The sequence below is a fragment of the Silene latifolia genome, chromosome 11 (assembly GCF_048544455.1).
Source record: "Silene latifolia isolate original U9 population chromosome 11, ASM4854445v1, whole genome shotgun sequence".
Taxonomy (NCBI): domain Eukaryota; kingdom Viridiplantae; phylum Streptophyta; class Magnoliopsida; order Caryophyllales; family Caryophyllaceae; genus Silene; species Silene latifolia.
The window spans coordinates 19,065,995-19,084,266 of NC_133536.1; the positions used below are offsets into that span (position 1 = coordinate 19,065,995).

The 18,272-nt window shown below is 33.9% G+C and overlaps 1 protein-coding gene and 2 non-coding genes across 4 annotated transcripts; 1 reads left to right on the plus strand and 2 right to left on the minus strand.

The window, feature by feature from the left end:
- Window positions 1–158: 158 nt before the first annotated feature.
- On the plus strand, window positions 159–14,956 carry LOC141611287 (alpha-amylase-like). 2 transcript variants are annotated; one of them, XM_074429795.1, is made up of 4 exons: window positions 159–253; window positions 13,236–13,368; window positions 13,558–14,372; window positions 14,481–14,956. In XM_074429795.1, exons 1-4 carry the CDS (start codon window positions 161–163, stop codon window positions 14,733–14,735), a joined length of 1,296 nt encoding a protein of 431 aa, XP_074285896.1. In that variant the 5' UTR covers window positions 159–160; the 3' UTR covers window positions 14,736–14,956. The 2 variants fall into 2 exon arrangements, with proteins under 2 accessions (XP_074285896.1, XP_074285895.1); XM_074429794.1 differs by lacking the exon at window positions 159–253 and adding an exon at window positions 12,765–12,911.
- Window positions 929–1,046, minus strand: LOC141615773 (U5 spliceosomal RNA). The gene has a single exon (XR_012530174.1). It is a non-coding gene; the product is annotated as a U5 spliceosomal RNA (small nuclear RNA).
- Window positions 14,957–16,054: 1,098 nt separating the features above from the next.
- On the minus strand, window positions 16,055–16,172 carry LOC141615692 (U5 spliceosomal RNA). Its single transcript, XR_012530098.1, has one exon. It is a non-coding gene; the product is annotated as a U5 spliceosomal RNA (small nuclear RNA).
- Window positions 16,173–18,272: the final 2,100 nt, after the last annotated feature.

An 18,272-nucleotide genomic window follows, 5' to 3' on the forward strand; every position in this document is an offset into this window, starting at 1 on the left:
AAACCTTATCAACATACCTTCTGTTTACTCGTAAACCGTGATATAATTGGATTGGTTTTTGTCATGCATGTATGTATTTATTACAGTGCATTTTTCCATCTATAAAAACCCTCGTTACCATTCATAACTCTTCACTCATTTCCTTTTTTGGAGTTTGAAGATGAAGAATTCCAAAATAACTAGTCTTTTTTGTCTCTTTTCTATCTCGTTTTCGCTTCTCTTCGCTTTCGTGACGCCTACATTGTTGTTTCAGGTATTAAATCATTGTCTTCGCTAGATACGCAGTTTATCGTTTTAATAATGTACGATATATAGCGGAGTTATGGAGATTATGGAGATTAAAAGACCCAAATGGTAGGCCTAGTGGGCTTATTGGAATTATGCCTAGAAATGCAGTAACTTTTATCGATTAAAGGCTATGGGCATTTCCCTCCGACAAAGTTATGCAAGGCTACGCATATATATGCACTTACTATTTCACATGAACATTCAGTTACCTATAAACTTCAATTGACTTACTGTTTCCGTTTTGCAGTTCTATGATCATTTCTTCGAGTGGGGTTTGAAGGAAGAAATTATACGATTGAGCTCAGTAAGGACGAGAAATGCTATAACAGAAGGAAGTAGTGTCAATATAATGGCAGCGAACGCTGATCTCTACGTTGCAATGATCGACGGAAAGATTATAGTCAAGCTCGGAACCAGAAATGACCTCCGCAATCTGATTCCATCAAACTTCAAAGTTGCTACCTATGGAGCTAATTATTGCGTGTGGGAGAAGCAAGGTTAATATCACATGAATGAGAAAAACGTAAGAAGTCTTATTGTTCCCAAAATTATTGTCAAAGAATTACGATTTTAGAATCTTGTACGAGGCTAATGAAAATTACTCCAAATTTATATCAGCAAAATTGCACTTAATTGCTGGAAGCTCCGTTGAAGGAGCTCCCTCGAAAAATTAACGTATGCCACTATAAGGCAACAAGCACACGGTATTCTTTAGTAAAAGGCGAATGAATAGTTCGCTTTGTGCTCAGTGCATGGCTGCGTGATTTTTTCAGTGTTGAAGAATGCTACTTTATACTTAGTTCTTACATTGATCTATGTTTCTTCATAAATGTGGGATTAATATCCTACTTTATATGATCAATGAATAATGTACGAGAAGCCTCCATCTAACAAATTAAACACGCCTTCTTACGGCTATCGTCTTCGCATTGATCATATCCTTGTTGCAATTTCCTCTTCACCATCTCCGCCCTTTCAGCGTACGACAATTTGTATACTTCATTCAATCTCCTCTTTTCATTCAATTCATCCCGTTTCTTCGACAACTCAAAAGTTCCAATGTTACCCTTGATGTCTTTGATACTAGCTGAATTATGCTTTACTGTCGACAATAATGGCTTCCTAACACCGTTAGGTATAACTTACTTGATCATAGTCTCGCTACGACGAGATGGATTAGGGTCATCATTCAACCCTATTTCGCATATCTTTTGCCGGTTATCTTTAGCTTGATTGTATCTTTCTTGCATCTTTCGGGTTCAATTCTCCAATCGTTGAGCGTACAAAAGTTGCGCTTTATTATCTTCATTATCTTTGAACTTCATTATTAATCTCTTATTAGAATTATCATGTGATGACTTCTTCATGCCTAGCTCCATGACGATAGTATTATATGGAGTACTTCTTTACTCTCAAAAACTTGATGAAATTCTATGATTTTAGTTGTTTTTTGGTAATGGGGTGATATGATTTTTAAGTGAGAAATTATGAAAATATTAAATATGTATGTATGGTACAATACATGCATGTCTATATATACACTTGGTTACTTGGGCGACGAGTTTTTATGACCGACAACAAAGAAGTCCTAATTTCTAAAGGATTGCTCAAAGCACCCGAGAACTAATAGGGTTTTGATGTAGTAATTAACCACGAAAGAACAAGATTTTTCTTGTAGGGTTGTATAATTGTTGCCAACTTGTGTATAAATTAAACTTGGACAAGGGTTAATCACATGTACTAGTGCTTCAATTTTATTGCCACCGCGGATATAGAATTTGAGTACCATCGAGGATAATTTTGTAAATTTAATGATATCTTAATCTATTTTTTTGTCAAACAATTTAGCCAAAGGCAACAATGGCAAAGAATATGCGATATCGTCCCTGAACATTGTCATTTTGCAAAAACATAAAATATTAGGTACCATGTGCAAAGTGGCAAACTTCACCGGTACCACGTGAATATTCTGTTTAATATTGTATTTATTATTATTGGATTATTTTAGTTACGGTGGCACCAAGAGTCAAGATGGTATATTACCGGGTGACGCCCTAGCATTGTCCATATAAAAAGTACTCCCTCTGTCCCGGTCATTTGTTGTCTGATTCTATTTCTTAGTGTCTCGGTCAATTGTTGTCCTTTTTATTTTAGAAATGCATTTGACGAACAATTTGATCATTCACACTCAACTTGGTCCACATGTCATTTAGTAATTGGTCCTCTCCTCTTTCCTTGGGCTTTGTGTCAAAACCAAAGGATAACAATTACCGAGACGGAGGGAGTATTCACTAACAAATTCCCGCTTTTTCATTCGAAAAAATAATACCTACAAGGCAAGAAACTGAGAATGAGTAGATGTTTTTAAATGTGAAGGAGCTAAATTTGATTATAGTGTTTTTAGGAATAAGGGATAATTTTAAAAAATTCACTAGATATAGTGTTTTTAGGAGTAAAAGAGCTACGAATTGCAAAATGCTACGAATATCTCAGGGATAAGATGAATCAGGTTAATTGGCATCATTTGGTATGGAACTCTTGGTCTTTACCAAAACATACTATACTAGCTTTGATATATCATCAAAATGGCTTGTATATGGAAGAAAAGCTTCACAATTTAGGGATAACTGAAGATGCTACCTGTTGTATATGTAGGGATGTGGATGAGAACAGTGAACATCTCTTTTTCTCTTCTGATTACAGTAATAGGGTGATAGATCAGATTGGAGACTGGCTTCGCATCATGTTATCAGCCCAGAATATTTTGCATTGGAGGTTGAACATGAATGTTTCAAAGATTAGAAAAGCCATTGTGGGCGCCACCATTAACTCTTGCATGTATAAAATATGAACTCAATACTACTCACCCGAATAACCTTGCGCAAATTATTATTGAAGATCTCAGAACCCTTTCTTAGCTCTTTTGAACAAGAAGATTGGAGATGAGGATAGAGAGTGGATTGACACTCTCATCACCAGAAAAAGTGGGAGGAGGTCCATCTGAGAAAACGAAGGAGCGAAGATGGAGAGTTTGAGTGAGATCTGAAATTTGAGGAGGTGGGATAGTGTTAGATAAAGATAAGATCGTCTCTCTACTTTGTTTTTGTTGGTGCGAATATAGTGACATGTTTTGTGGTTATTTAGAAATAATGGGCCGGTTTTGTTCGGTTCATATCTTGTAATGGTTACGGGTTTTATCCCTTTTTTAGTAGTATAGCTTACATTTTACAAAAAAAAAAGGAGTAGGAGAGCTAAATTTACTAAAATATATTCGTTAAATTTAGTGCTTTTAGGAGCAAGAGAGTTGATTTTAAATATGAAGGTGCTAATTTTTGGGGTTCACAGTAGATGTATGTTTAGAAGATCTTAAATCGGTTGGGAAAGAGAGGATGGGTAGGAAAGTGCAAGGGAAGTGGTAGGAGGGTCAACGACGGCTGGCAAGAAGGGATCCAACGATGTGGTGATGAGCGTGGTTGTAAGTTAAGGTGTGGTGGTTGCTGATTTTGGATGTTTTAAAGTCATTCCTCATAGGATAACCAAACAAACTTGAGTATCAAAGGGTTCCACTCCTTCCTCTTTTTTCTTTATTCCATTCTCTTTTTCCATTTACCAACCAAACGTCCCGGAAATAAAAATCCCGCGCTCCTCACATTTATAATTCACACAAATTTTCATTTGTGACGGCACTACTATTCCGCCACAAGTTTGTGACCTCTCACAATAAATAAGTGTGACTGTGGGAGAGGAAGTGGGAGGGCAAGTAGGAGGAGGATTATGAGACTTCACAAGCTTGTGACGATCACAAGCAAGACTCTGTGTATAATTTGTTGTTGTCTAATGTACTCCCTCTGTCCCGATCAATTGTTGTCCTTTGATTTTGGCACAAATGCCAAGGAAATAGGAGAGGGTCAATTACTAAATGAAAAGTGGGTCAAATTGAGTACAAATAATCAAATTGTTAATCAAGTTTAATTCTTAAAATAGAAAGGACTACGATTGACCGAGACACTCCAAAATAAAATAGGAAAACAAATGACCGGGACAAAGGAAGTACCTCATAATGATTAATGAGGTATACTCTTTGGTATATTGGCAAGAGTGAATTAATAATTACCCCCTTTTAGATACCACTTTTCTAAAAAAAATAAACCCATTTTATAAACTTTTTATTAAATTACTTACCTCAAATGTTCTGAGGTAAAATTGCACCATTTCAATATTCTGGTGACATATTCCCGTCAAAATTTAAATTTTCATTTTAAAAGCCTAATTTTATGACGCTACTACCTTTTTTTTTTTTTTTTTTTTGGGGGGGGGTTAAGTATATTAATCATCATCAAAGGAGCTACAAAAATTCGTATATATGGCTATTACAAAACTTTGTATCTATCAGCTATATTCAAATCTCCATTAAACTACTCTAACTATTGCATCAAATGTTGCAGCCAAGCTTCATCTCCCCTGGAAACAACAGATGTATTCCTATACCTGAATCGAATGCACACAGCTTGAATTTCTTGCTTTACAATAATCAAAGGATGAGTGACTTTGGAGTACGATACTACCTTTATTACTCTATTATATTCTTAGTCTTCTCTCTCCCTTATACATCTATTCAATTCATTTATTCATTTCAACTTTCCTATTTTCTTAAATTTCCCTACTTAAAGTTAGATTGTTCATCTTATTTCAATTAATTAGGGTTTACAAGCGAAAAATTAGAGTTTCCTAACCCAAAAATAAAGGTTATAATGCCATAAATTAGGATTGGGTTTAAAACCCATAAATTAAGGTTAAAAACAGAGAAATTAGGGTTCAAAATCTTAAAAATAAGAGTTTAAAACCCAAAAATTAGGGCTAAGAACTAAGAAATTAGGGTTAAGAACTAAGAAATTAGGGTTACACAAAATTAAAATGATTGGAATACTACATTTAAGTCAAATGATTCACAACTAGTTTAGATCCCGCGCAATGAATGTGCGTTATTTATAGAATTTTTAGTTTTGTATTACTTAATCATGCTAACTTAACAACTTATTAGTTTTTAATATTTCACGTCATTATAATTTGATTTGAGAAAAAAAGCCTTAACTGTAATATTATTCAAGAAAATTGAGTAAAACTGAACTATAAAATATTAGTGGTATCTCATTAAGGTAATTGTTCATTTTTCTCGTTGTTGTATTTTTTTTCGAGAAATAAAAAATTAAAACTGAAAATTAATTAATGAGAATTGAGTAATGTGCTGAAATGTATTTTTTAAAAAAGTAATTTTTATACCACAAAATTAATGATTCCAGTTTCTCTCTAGTTTTTTTTTTTTTTTGTCATGAAAGTAATCAAAACGATTTATAACTTTGTTTATACGTAGTATGATTGTATGAGTCAAGTCATTTTCAAATAGTAGTATCAATAAAAGATTTAATATTTTAATATTTTATATTATTTATATTTTAGTTAAAATATTATAGTTTAGTGTTTAGTGAAAATTATATAATTTGATGAAAATATTAATTTTAATGAAAAGAATTATATAATAAAATACATTATAATTATTAAATTTCCTTATTTAGTGAATACAATTAAATTATAAATAACTTCCTTATTTAATAAGATGCGTTTTAGCGGGAAAATTAGTGTGTTCACCTATTCTTTTAATAGATAGAAGATTTATATTAAATTTCAACATATTTATAAACACCTGGCTAATAAAACACAGAGAGGCCAAAGTCGATACTTTGAAGGGGAGCATCCTCGTCAATGCTCTTAAACAAGAATTTTTCAGGCTTGAGCTCTCTATAAATAACCCCCAACGAATGACAAGCTTCAACAACCCAAACAATATTCACTACTACAAATCCAGGCAACTACAACGCCCCTTTAACAACGTTTATGCACGAAAATCACAATAGACGTTGTAGAATGTATGGCGCGATTTTTACTAAACTTAATTACAACGGGTATGGTTATTTAACCGTTGTTATACGTTTTAACAATGGGTTAAATTTGCACAACCGTTATTAATAATTTGACGCAAAATTGGCGCAAAGTTAGTGAAAAGTAATCACAACGGGTATTTTTAAACCCGTTGTTAAAACTTATTTAACAACGGTTGTTATTTTACAACCGTTGTTAAAACTTATTTAACAACGGTTGTTATTGAACAACCGTTGTCAATACTTTCGATACTATAAACCACACAAACACAGATCTGCTACAGCCACAAAACACATACATAACCTAACACAAACACAGACAAACACAAACACAAACACAAACACAGCAAACACACTTTTTCATCGTCTCTTTCTCTCTTTCTCATCGTCGCTTTATCATCTCGCCGTCACTGTTGGTTTCATCGTCTCTTACTTTCTCTAATTATCGGGTAAATCTCGCCACATTGTTGGTTATTTCATCGTCTTTCATCGTCATTGTTTTCTTTTTTTAATTATTTCATTTAATTTGCATGTATATATGATGGGTTTTTATCGATCATTATTATGTTATTATTCGCTTAATTAGCTCGTAAAACAAATTAAATAAAATAAAACAAAGAAGAAGCAAGATGATAGAGAGGAATGCATGATAAACTTAATTAATAATTCATTAATATATATATATATATATATATATATATATATATATATATAAATATATATATAGAGAGAGAGAGAGAGGAAGGATCAACTAAGGTCCATTATATATTTGAGTCCATAAGTCCTTCTAAGGGCCATTGGATCAAGGCAATGGAAGGCTAAGATTTGATGTCAATATGTGGCTACAAATTAATCCCTCCACCTTTTCTCTAATTAACTCATCAATTCAATAAAACAACCTCACTAATCATTCATCATCTCATTATCACAATTCCTCCTCCTCTCTCTACATCTCACTTTTCTCTCTTCTCTAAAAAAAACCCAAAATCCCAAAAAACCAAAACCCAAATAAATCACCCACTCCTCTCATCTTCATTCACCACCACCCACCACCACCCCACCCGACACCAACTAACCACCCACCACCGCCGCTGCCGCCGTCCCACCGCCGCTGCCGCCGTCCCACCGCCGCTGACACCTTTTTTTTTTTTTTTTTTTTTTTTTTTCGCCTCGGTTTTTTTTTTTTTTTTTTTTCGTTTTGTGTTAATTTGTATGTTTTGAGTTGTTTTTTCCATTCATTATTTTTTTTGTCTTTTATTTTATTTTAGTTGTCTTTTATTTTGTTAGTTCTCATTTTTTATTCATTTTCTTAAATCTCCCCTTGTTATACGTTTTATTTAAGATTTCGGGTTTTAAATGTCGTTTTTTTTTTTGTGAGATACATTATTTTCATCTAAGACAAAAATGGACTAAAGTTATACAAAAATGAACCAAAGTTATACAAAAATAGACCAAAGTTATACAAAAAAAGACTAAAGTTAGACAAAAATGAACCAAAGTTATACAAAAATGGACTAAAGTTATACAAAAATGAACCAAAGTTATACAAAAATAGACCAAAGTTATACAAAAAAAGACCAAAGTTATACAAAAAAAGACGAAAGTTATACAAAAATTGGACTAAAGTTATACAAAAATGAACCAAAGTTATACAAAAATGAACCAAAGTTATACAAAAATGGACCAAAGTTATTCAAAAAAAGACTAAAGTTATACAAAAATTGGACTAAAGTTATTCAAAAAATTGGACAAAAGTTATACAAAAATGAACCAAAGTTATACAAAAATGGACCAAAGTTATACAAATATGGATTAAAGTTATACAAATATGGACTAACTTTAGTCCATTTTTGTATAACTTTGGTTCATTTTTGTATAACTTTGGTTCATTTTTGTATAACTTTAGTCCAATTTTTTGTATAACTTTAGTCCATTTTTTGTATAACTTTAGTCTATTTTTGTATAACTTTGGTCTATTTTTGTATAACTTTGGTTCATTTTTGTATAACTTTGGTTCATTTTTGACTAACTTTAGTCCATTTTTTTTATAACTTTGGTCAATTTTTGTATAACTTTGGTTCATTTTTGTATAACTTTGGTTCATTTTTGTATAACTTTAGTCCAATTTTTGTATAACTTTAGTCCATTTTTTGTATAACTTTGGTCTTTTTTTGTATAACTTTGGTCTATTTTTGTATAACTTTGGTTCATGTTTGTATAACTTTAGTTCATTTTTGTACAACTTTAGTCCATAGTTGTATAACTTTAGTCCATAATTGTATAACTTTAGTCCATTTTTGTATAACTCTAGTCCTTCATATGTATAACTTTAGTCCATATTTGTAAAACTTTAGTCCAAAATTGTATAACTTTAGTCATATAATGTATAACTCTATGCATATGATGTATAACTCTAGGCATATAATGTGTAACTCTAGGCATTTAATGTATAACTCTAGTCACAGTATTTATAATTCTAGTCAAAAGATGTAAAACTCTAGTCACAATCTGTATAACTCTAGACATACAATGTATAACTCTAGGCATTTGATGTATAACTCTAGTCAAAAAAAAAAAATAACAACAAAAAAACAAAAAAAATAATATGAAAAATCTAAAACAAATCTAAAAATCTAAGGTCCATTATATATTTGAGTCCATATTTTTGTATAACTTTAGTCCATAGTTGTATAACTTTAGTCCATTTTTGTATAACTCTAGTCCTTCATATGTATAACTTTAGTCCATATTTGTAAAACTTTAGTCCAAAATTGTATAACTTTAGTCATATAATGTATAACTCTATGCATATGATGTATAACTCTAGGCATATAATGTATAACTCTAGGCATTTAATGTATAACTCTAGTCACGGTATTTATAATTCTAGTCAAAAGATGTAAAACTCTAGTCACAATCTGTATAACTCTAGACATACAATGTATAACTCTAGGCATTTGATGTATAACTCTAGTCAAAAAAAAAATAACAACAAAAAAACAAAAAAAATAATATGAAAAATCTAAAACAAATCTAAAAACTAGAGCAAAAAAAAGGACGAGCAAAAGCAAAAGGAAAAAGGAAAAAAGGACGAGCAAAAGAAAAAAAAAGGACGAGCAAAAGAAAAAAGGACGAGCAAAAAATTGACACAGCCAGATCTGGGAATAAAAAAGAAAAAAAATTGAAAGGAGGAGAAGGAGGTGTCGGCGGCGAAGGGAGACGGCGGCAAGGTTGGTGTTGTTGTTGTTGCGGTTGCAGTGGTGTTGTGGTGGGGCGAGAAAGAGAGGAGAGAGGGTGACGGCGTGAGGAGGCGGTGCAGGAGGAAGGGAGGAGGCGGTGCGTGAGTCGGGATGGGTGGTGGCAGCGGTGATGTGCGGTTGTGGCAGAGAAGAGGAGAGACGTTTGTGGTGATGACGGCAACGGTCTTGGCGGCAGTGGGGAGGTCGGTGATGGTGAGTTATTGGGCAGGCCGACGTCGGAGGTGGCGCTAGGTGGTGGTTCAGAAAGAGGAGAGGAGGAGGGTGAGAAAGGTGAGAAAGGTGGTGGGATTTTTGGGTTTTTATTTTGTTGGGAATTTGAGATAAAAGAGAGATATAGAGAGAGAGGAGGGTGGTGGGATAATGAGAGGAGATTAGGAGAGGCTGAATGTTTAAGAAGTTAGAAGGATTAAGGGAGGTAATTAGATGGGATTAATTTGTGGCCACTCATTGAGAGACAATCCCATCCCTCCATCCCTTCCATCCAAGGGCTCTTATAAGGACTTAGGGCCTTATATGGTATCAAGACCTTATAAGAACCCTTCTCTCTCTCTCTCTCTCTCTCTCTCTCTCTCTCTCTCTCTCTATATATATATATATATATATATATATATATATATATATATATATATATATATATATATATATATATATATATATATATATATACATAAATTAAAAAAAGAATTACATTTCTAAAAATGCAATTCTTATATTTTCATAGATAGTCTTATTCTCTTCTATGATATCCCTCCTCTCCTCCTTAGCTATTTGGAGGTTTCGTTCAGCATTGCTATATCATCATATAGCCGCAACAACCGCTATTTGCTCTGTCAAGCCATTTCTTTTGGCGTCCTTGAGTGCGGCTTGAGCATCCACAAGATAGCTCCTAAAACCGTCCTCGATGTGGAGCAACCGGCGGATGAAGCTGTTGTTGTTCTCGGTCATAGTAAGAGTTTTAAGGATGTAATCGTTCATTTTGTTGATGAACTTTGTAGTTGTTAGTTTGAAAGATTAATTAGGGGTTGGAGATTGTTTTAGCAGTTAGGGTTTGAAGATAGTGAGATAATGGAATGGTGGTTGAGATAATGTATGTATTTATACTAAGGAATGTGTCCTTTGAGTTGTTTTTTAATTAATATAATATATGCATGTTTAGGAAGTTGTGCCATAATCATCATATCTCCCTGCTTCAAATCTAATGTAAACCCTTCTCATTCCATATATTGTCCATTCATATGCACAGTACAGGAGAGATGGCAGTAATAATGCATGCATCGGAATTATAACGGGCCCCGTAATTATGCATGCATCTAGTAATATTTAATTTAATTTTTTTTTATTTTGTAAAAACAAACAACAACGGTTATGTAGAAACAACCCGTTGTCTTTAGTTATAACGACGGTTCTTTGTAAATTAACCGTTGTTATAACTTTCCCACCAAAATTGAGTCACACTTTCCACAACGGGTTTTTATACTTAAAACCGTTGTTAATAGTTTTAACAACGGGTTCCTTAAGAAAACCAACCGTTGTTAAAACCTTTTACAACGGACGCTTTAACAACGTCCGCTTTTTTATATAACAACGGTTTTTAACCGTTGTTATAGCCTGTATCTGTAGTAGTGAGTGCTCATCAACTTTGCTGCTTCGCGCTCATTATACTGCCCTTTAGCCACAATCCGATCAAACAACTCCCCACCTTTACACAACTCCATAACTTAAGTACATTAGGGTAAAATTTGGGGAAAATTTTTGGAATTAAATGTTAAATGTCGATAGAATAAGATAGAATGACAAGTGAAATGGAGGGATGTCTAAATATTGACCCAATGGCAATTTCGTCACTTTTAAGAATTTTCGCCTGAAAATGAAAATGGGTGCAATTTTTGACCTGACAAAATTTGAGGGGAGTAATTTAATAAAAAGTTTATAAAATGGTTTTTTTTTTAGAAAAGTGGTATCTAATCTAAAAGGGAGTAATTATTAATTTACTATATTGGAAATCGCTGCAAAATATACTACAAGATTATTGTATGCTACGACCACTCAAAAAATGACGCATTCCAAGGTAAAAAAATGACGCATTTATTGTGAAAATGGACTACTTTTTTTTTTTTTTAAAAAAAAAAACCACTTTTTAACGTAAAATGATCATTATTCAGCATAAAACGATCATTTTTTATAAAGTTATATAACGGTAGCATACAATAACTACAAGTTAGCAATTTGATTGGTTAGTCACTGATAGCAAATACACCAATTGGATGTTACTCCTTTCTTGCTTATGTAATAGCTTAGCTCATATAGTTTAGCTCATGAGCTAGATAGCCGATCATCTAATAGCTTATTGTATAGAAACTCCAATTGTCAGATTCTTATCCAAAAATCACAAATTGAATAGGGAATTCTATCATACACATGTTGGTCTCATAAAAACATCAGTACACTTGACAACAAAGAAATGTAGTCTTTCTAGAAAAAAACAATGCAATGTGAGTAGTAGATATGATGATGAAATAATGACATTGAGAATTCCTAAAAAAATTAATGACCATGTGCAGAGAAAATAATCAATATGATCATAAAAAAAAAAATTATTTCGCATTACATTCCTATAGGTTAAAATGGATCGATTTTAATGATTAAAATATACAATGAATAATAAAAATGATCTATCTATTTGAATGACGATTTTTAATAAGTCACTTAAAGTGAATGATTTCTTCTTTTGTGTATGAAATAACCGAATTTCCGAAGGGTATATCCAGTATCTTGTGTTTTATATCCTAAAAGAAAATGTTATATAACTATCGGTGGGACATATTCCTGATCAAGACAAAAACATATACCTAAAAAGGTTAAGTACTCTAAGATTACAAGAACTATATATTAGGTCTCGCCTCTCAATATATGTATTTTTTTTACGACAAAGGATTTGACATAAAAATGGAATTGAAATAACAAAATGTTGAAGTTGAATTAAGCAAATGAAATTTATTTTAAATCAAAAGAGATTTTATTTTAATTGAAATAAGTTAGAGGGCATCAAGCTAAGCATGGGTCATCTGTTATTCACTTTAAATCGTAAGTTGCAATTTGAGATCAAATAATTGTGATTTGTGAAGTAACGTAGCCTACTTGTTAAAAACCTTATCAACCTACCTTCTGTTTACTCGTAAATAATGATATAATTGGATTGGTTTTTGTCATGCATGTATTTATTACAGTGCATTTTTCCATCTATAAAAACCCTCGTTAGCATTCATAATTCTTCACTCATTTCACTTCTTACAACTCTTCTTCATCTTCTACTTTCCTTTTTTGGAGTTTGAAGATGAAGAATTCCAAAATAACTAGTCTTTTTTGTTTCTTTTCTATCTCGTTTTCGCTTCTCTTCGCTTTTGTGACGCCTACATTGTTGTTTCAGGTATTAAATCATTGTCTTCTCTAACTACATAGTTTATCGTTTTAATAATGTACAATATATAGCGGAGTTAGAAATGAAATTGTTTGAATTTATCCGTCTGAGTGTATTATGACAAACAAATTAATGATTTTAGGAGAATCTAGTTGTCGCTACAATAGTGTATTTTATGACAATCGTCACATATAACCATTTAAATATTTTCATTAAAAAATTCGAGATAGCAGATAACGTGCTTATCTTAATAATTTAGACTAACATAAAAATCATTTATTTACCTTCGTTTACTCGGATTTAGTTATAATAAATATGCATTGTAATGAGTAGGGATTCAATTGGGAGTCATACCATACGCAAGGAGGACTATACAATTCTTTGGTAAGCTCGATTGATGATTTGGCTAGAGCCGGAGTTACCCATGTTTGGCTTCCTCCTCCATCTCATTCCGTTTCTCCTCAAGGTTTTTTCTTATATATCTTCCACATTTCCGCATTGGTTTTTTGTAGCCTTTATTTCGGGTTATATAGTAAATGATTACCATTTCCAAATTATGTGACATTTTCACGTGCATAAAACATTAAAACTATATTAGGCTAATTTGCTAATGTTGCATAATTTATAAATAATGAAAATATGTCTTGAATTTCAGGATATTTGCCTGGTAGATTATATGATCTTGACGCCTCAAGGTATGGACGCGAGACCGAGTTGAAGAACTTGATCAACTCCTTACATCAAAAAGGGATCAAATCGGTAGCTGATATCGTAATAAATCATAGATGTGCTGACAAGCAAGATGGAAGGGGAATCTATTGCATCTTTGAAGGAGGCACGCCCGATGATCGTCTAGATTGGGGTCCCTGGGCCATATGTAGGGACGACACTCAATACTCCGATGGTAGTGGAAATTTAGACACTGGAGCTGGGTATGGTGCGGCTCCAAACATCGATCACCTAAACCCAAGAGTCCAGAAAGAGCTAATTGATTGGATGAATTGGTTGAAGACTGAAATTGGATTCGATGGTGGGTGGAGATTTGATTTTGTCAAAGGATATGCACCTAGCATTACCAAACTTTACATGCAACAAACTTCACCTAATTTTGCCGTTGGAGAACTATGGGACTCCGCTATACACTATGACCCGGATGGTAAGCCCGACTATAACCAAGACGGGCCTAGGAACGAGTTAGCCGGATGGGTCCAAGCCGCGGGTGGGGGTGTTATTAATGCCTTTGATTTCACTACTAAAGGTATTCTTCAAGCAGCTGTTGAAGGAGAATTGTGGAGATTAAAAGACGCAAATGGTAGACCTAGCGGGCTTATTGGAATTATGCCTAGAAATGCAGTAACTTTTATCGATAACCATGATACCGGATCCACCCAAAGGCTATGGGCGTTCCCCTCCGACAAAGTTATGCAAGGCTACGCATATATTCTCACGCATCCAGGAACCCCATCTATCGTAAGTCACTTGATAGTTGATACCCTAATATATATATATGCACTTAATTACTATTTCACGTAAACATTTAATTACCAATAAATGTCACTTACTGTTTCCGTTATGCAGTTCTATGATCATTTCTTCGAGTGGGGTTTGAAGGAAGAAATTATACGATTGAGCTCAGTAAGGACGAGAAATGCTATAACAGAAGCAAGTAGTGTCAATATAATGGCAGCGAACGCTGATCTCTACGTTGCAATGATCGATGGAAAGATTATAGTCAAGCTCGGAACCAGAAATGACCTCGGCAATCTGATTCCATCAAACTTCAAAGTTGCTACCTATGGAGCTAATTATTGCGTGTGGGAGAAGCAAGGTTAAAATCACATCAACGAGAAAGACGTAAGAAGTCTTATTGTTCCCAAAATTAGTAGTTACGAGTATAATATTCAATAATAAAACTAAAATGGCGATTTAATAACTCGTTATTGTATTATATTCCTTATACCGCTAAGAAGAGGTATCATTCTTGCCATCATAATGAGACAATTAGAGCCATTTGTTGTACTCTTAGGCTTCTAAATATGTTGATTGCAACCTTATTTATAATAAGAGTAAATTATAAATTACTCCCTTTTAAGTTGCACTTTTCTAAAATTACTCCCTTATAAGTTTCTTTTTTAAAATTACTCCCTTAAGTTGACCTCAGGCCAAAAGTTGCTACCATTTTTGAACTCCGATGAGTATTTACGTCTCCTTTTGAATTTTCCCTCCATTTCTCTAAATTTATGACGAAAATGCCCCCGAAATTCCTTCACTATGTTAAAATCACCCATCTTCCTCCTTATCTCACTCAACTGCCCCACCAGCCATCGCCCCCTCCTTCCTCTCCAACACCCAGCCCCCGCTTTTCTCCTTCCTCATGAAAACTCCACCACCCGCGCTTATCTCCCCGTTCTCGCTCGACCCATTTGCGTTTTTTTGTCCATAACAGCCACATCCGGTGAGCGACGTCGCCGACGACTCAGCCACGGAGTCAATGCAACCAGTTTTGGGCTTTAATTTTGCCGATGTAGTCGGAGATATTAGCTTTTTGAAATTGTGCATCGTTTTTTTGTAGATCTAACTTTTTGAATTTATGCCGACGTATGATGGGGCTGGTGGTTGGGTTAGTCGTCGGTTTAAGGTGGGGAAGGGAGCGAGGTGCTGCTTATTGTCGGCAAATTGAAATGAGGATGGTGGCGCGTGCGGTGGGGGCATTATCGTACATCAGGTAGTGGGAGGGAGGTTGTTGGGGTTACGGTGGTGGAGCTTGTGCGGTGATGTGGTGGTCGGTGGTAGCAGGGTGGATATAGGAATGAGGAAGAAGATGAAGAGTAATTTTTTTGAAGGGCAATTTTGTCTATTTACTTATTTTTTTCACCTGAGAACTAGTTTGTTAGCAATTTTTGGTCGGAGGTCAACTTAAGGGAGTAATTTTAAAAAAAAAAACTTATAAGGGAGTAAGTTTAGAAAAGTGGAACTTAAAAGGGAGTAATTTATAATTTACTCTTATAATAATGCAGAAGAATTATTGTCAAAGAATTACGATTTTAGAATCTTGTACGAGGCTAATATTCTTTAATTTGTTTCGTTAACCCACTATTAACAAATGAAAATTACTCCAAATTTATATCAGCAAAATTGCGCTTAATTGCTGGAAGCTCCGTTGAAGGAGCTCCCTCTAAAAATTAACGTATGCCACTATAAGGCAACGAGCACACGGTATTCTTTAGTAAAAGGCGAAAGAATAGTTTGCTTTGTGCTCAGTGCATGGCTGCGTGATTTTTTCAGTGTTGAAGAATGCTACCTTATACTTAGCTCTTACATTGATCTATGTTTCTTCATCAATGTGGGACTGATATCCTATAAATGTTCTTCTTATTTCAAGCATTAGTTAAATTATTGATGAACGAATAATGTACGAGAAGCCTCCATCTAACAAATTAAACACGCCTTCTTACGGCTATCGTCTTCGCATTGATCATATCCTTGTTGCAATTTCCTCTTCACCATCTCCGCCCTTTCAGCGTACGACAATTTGTATACTTCATTCAATCTCCTCTTTTCATTCAATTCATCCCGTTTCTTCGACAACTCAAAAGTTCCATTGTTACCCTTGATGTCTTTGACACTAGCTGAATTATGCTTTACTGTCGACAATAATGGCTTCCTAACACCATTAGGTATAACTTTCTTGATCATAGTCTCGCTACGACGAGATGGATTAGGGGCATCATTCAACCCAATTACGCATATCTTTTGCCGGTTATCTTTACCTTGATTGTATCTTTCTTGCATCTTTCGAGTTGAATTCTCCAATCGTTGAGCGTACGAAAGTTGCACTTTATTATCTTCATTATCTTTGAACTTCGTTATTAATCTCTTATTAGAATTATCATGTGATGACTTTTTCATGTCTAGCTCCATGACGATAGTATTATATGGAGTACTTCTTTACTCTCAAAAACTTGATGAAATTCTATGATTTTAGTTGTTTTTCTTTTTGTAATGGGGTAATTTGATTTTTAATTGAGAAATTATGAAAATATGAAATATGTATGATATACACTTGGTTACTTGGGCGACGGGTTTTTATGACCGACAACAAAGAAGTCCTTATTCCTAAAGGATTGCTAAAAGCACCCGAGGACTAATAGGGTTTTGATGTAGTAATTAACCACGTAAGAACAAGATTTTTCTTGTAGGGTTGTATAATTGTTGCCAACTTGTGTATAAATTAAACTTGGACAAGGGTTAATCACATGTACTAGTGCTTCAATTTTATTGACACCGTGGATATAGAATTTGAGTACCATTGAGGATAATTTTGTAAATTCAATGATATTTTAATCTATTTTTTTGTCAAATAATTTAGCCAAAGACAAAAATGGCGAAGAATATGCGATATTGCTCTTTAACATTGTCAATTTGCAAAAACATAAAATATTAGGTACCATGTGCAAAGTGGCATACTTCACCAGTACGACGTGAATTTCCTATTTAATAATGTATTTATTATTATTAGATTATTTTAGTTACGGTGACACCAAGGGTCAAAATGGTGTATTACCGGATAAAGCTCTAGCATTGTCAATATAAAAAGTACTCTCTCTGTCCCGGTCATTTGTTGTCCGATTCTATTTTTTGGTGTCTAGATCAATTGTTGTCCTTTCTATTTTAGAAATGCATTTGACGAACAATTTGATCATTCACACTCAGTTTGGTCCACATGTCATTTAGTAATTGACCCTCTCCTTTTTCCTTGGTCTTTGTGTCAAAATCAAAAGATAACAATTGACCGAGACGGAGAGAGTATTCACTAACAAATTCCCGCTTTTTCATCCAAAAAATAATACCGACATGGAAAGAAATTGAGAATGGGTAGATGATTTTAAATGTGAAGGAGCTAAATTTGGTTATAGTGTTTTTAGGAGTAAGGGGTAATTTTAAAAAATTCACTAGATATAGCGTTTTTAGGAGTAAGAGAGCTATGAATTGCAAAAAGGTACGAATATCTCAGGGATAAGAGGAATCAGGTTAATTGGCAACATTTGGTATGGAACTCTTGGTCTTTACCAAAACATAGTATACTAGCTTGGATATATCTTCAAAATGGCTTGAATATGAAAGAAAAGCTTCACAATTTAGGGATAACTGAGGATGCTACCTGCTGTATATGTGGGGATGCGGATGAGTACAGTGAATATCTCTTCTTCTCTTGTGATTACAGTAATAGGGTGATAGATCAGATTGGAGACTGGCTTCGCATCGTGTTACCAACCGATATACCATGTGCTCCCATGCTATGAATTCCCTCTTTATTCTCTTGCTTTTTGCCCCCTTTGACACGATTTTAGCTCCGATTCACTTGCATTT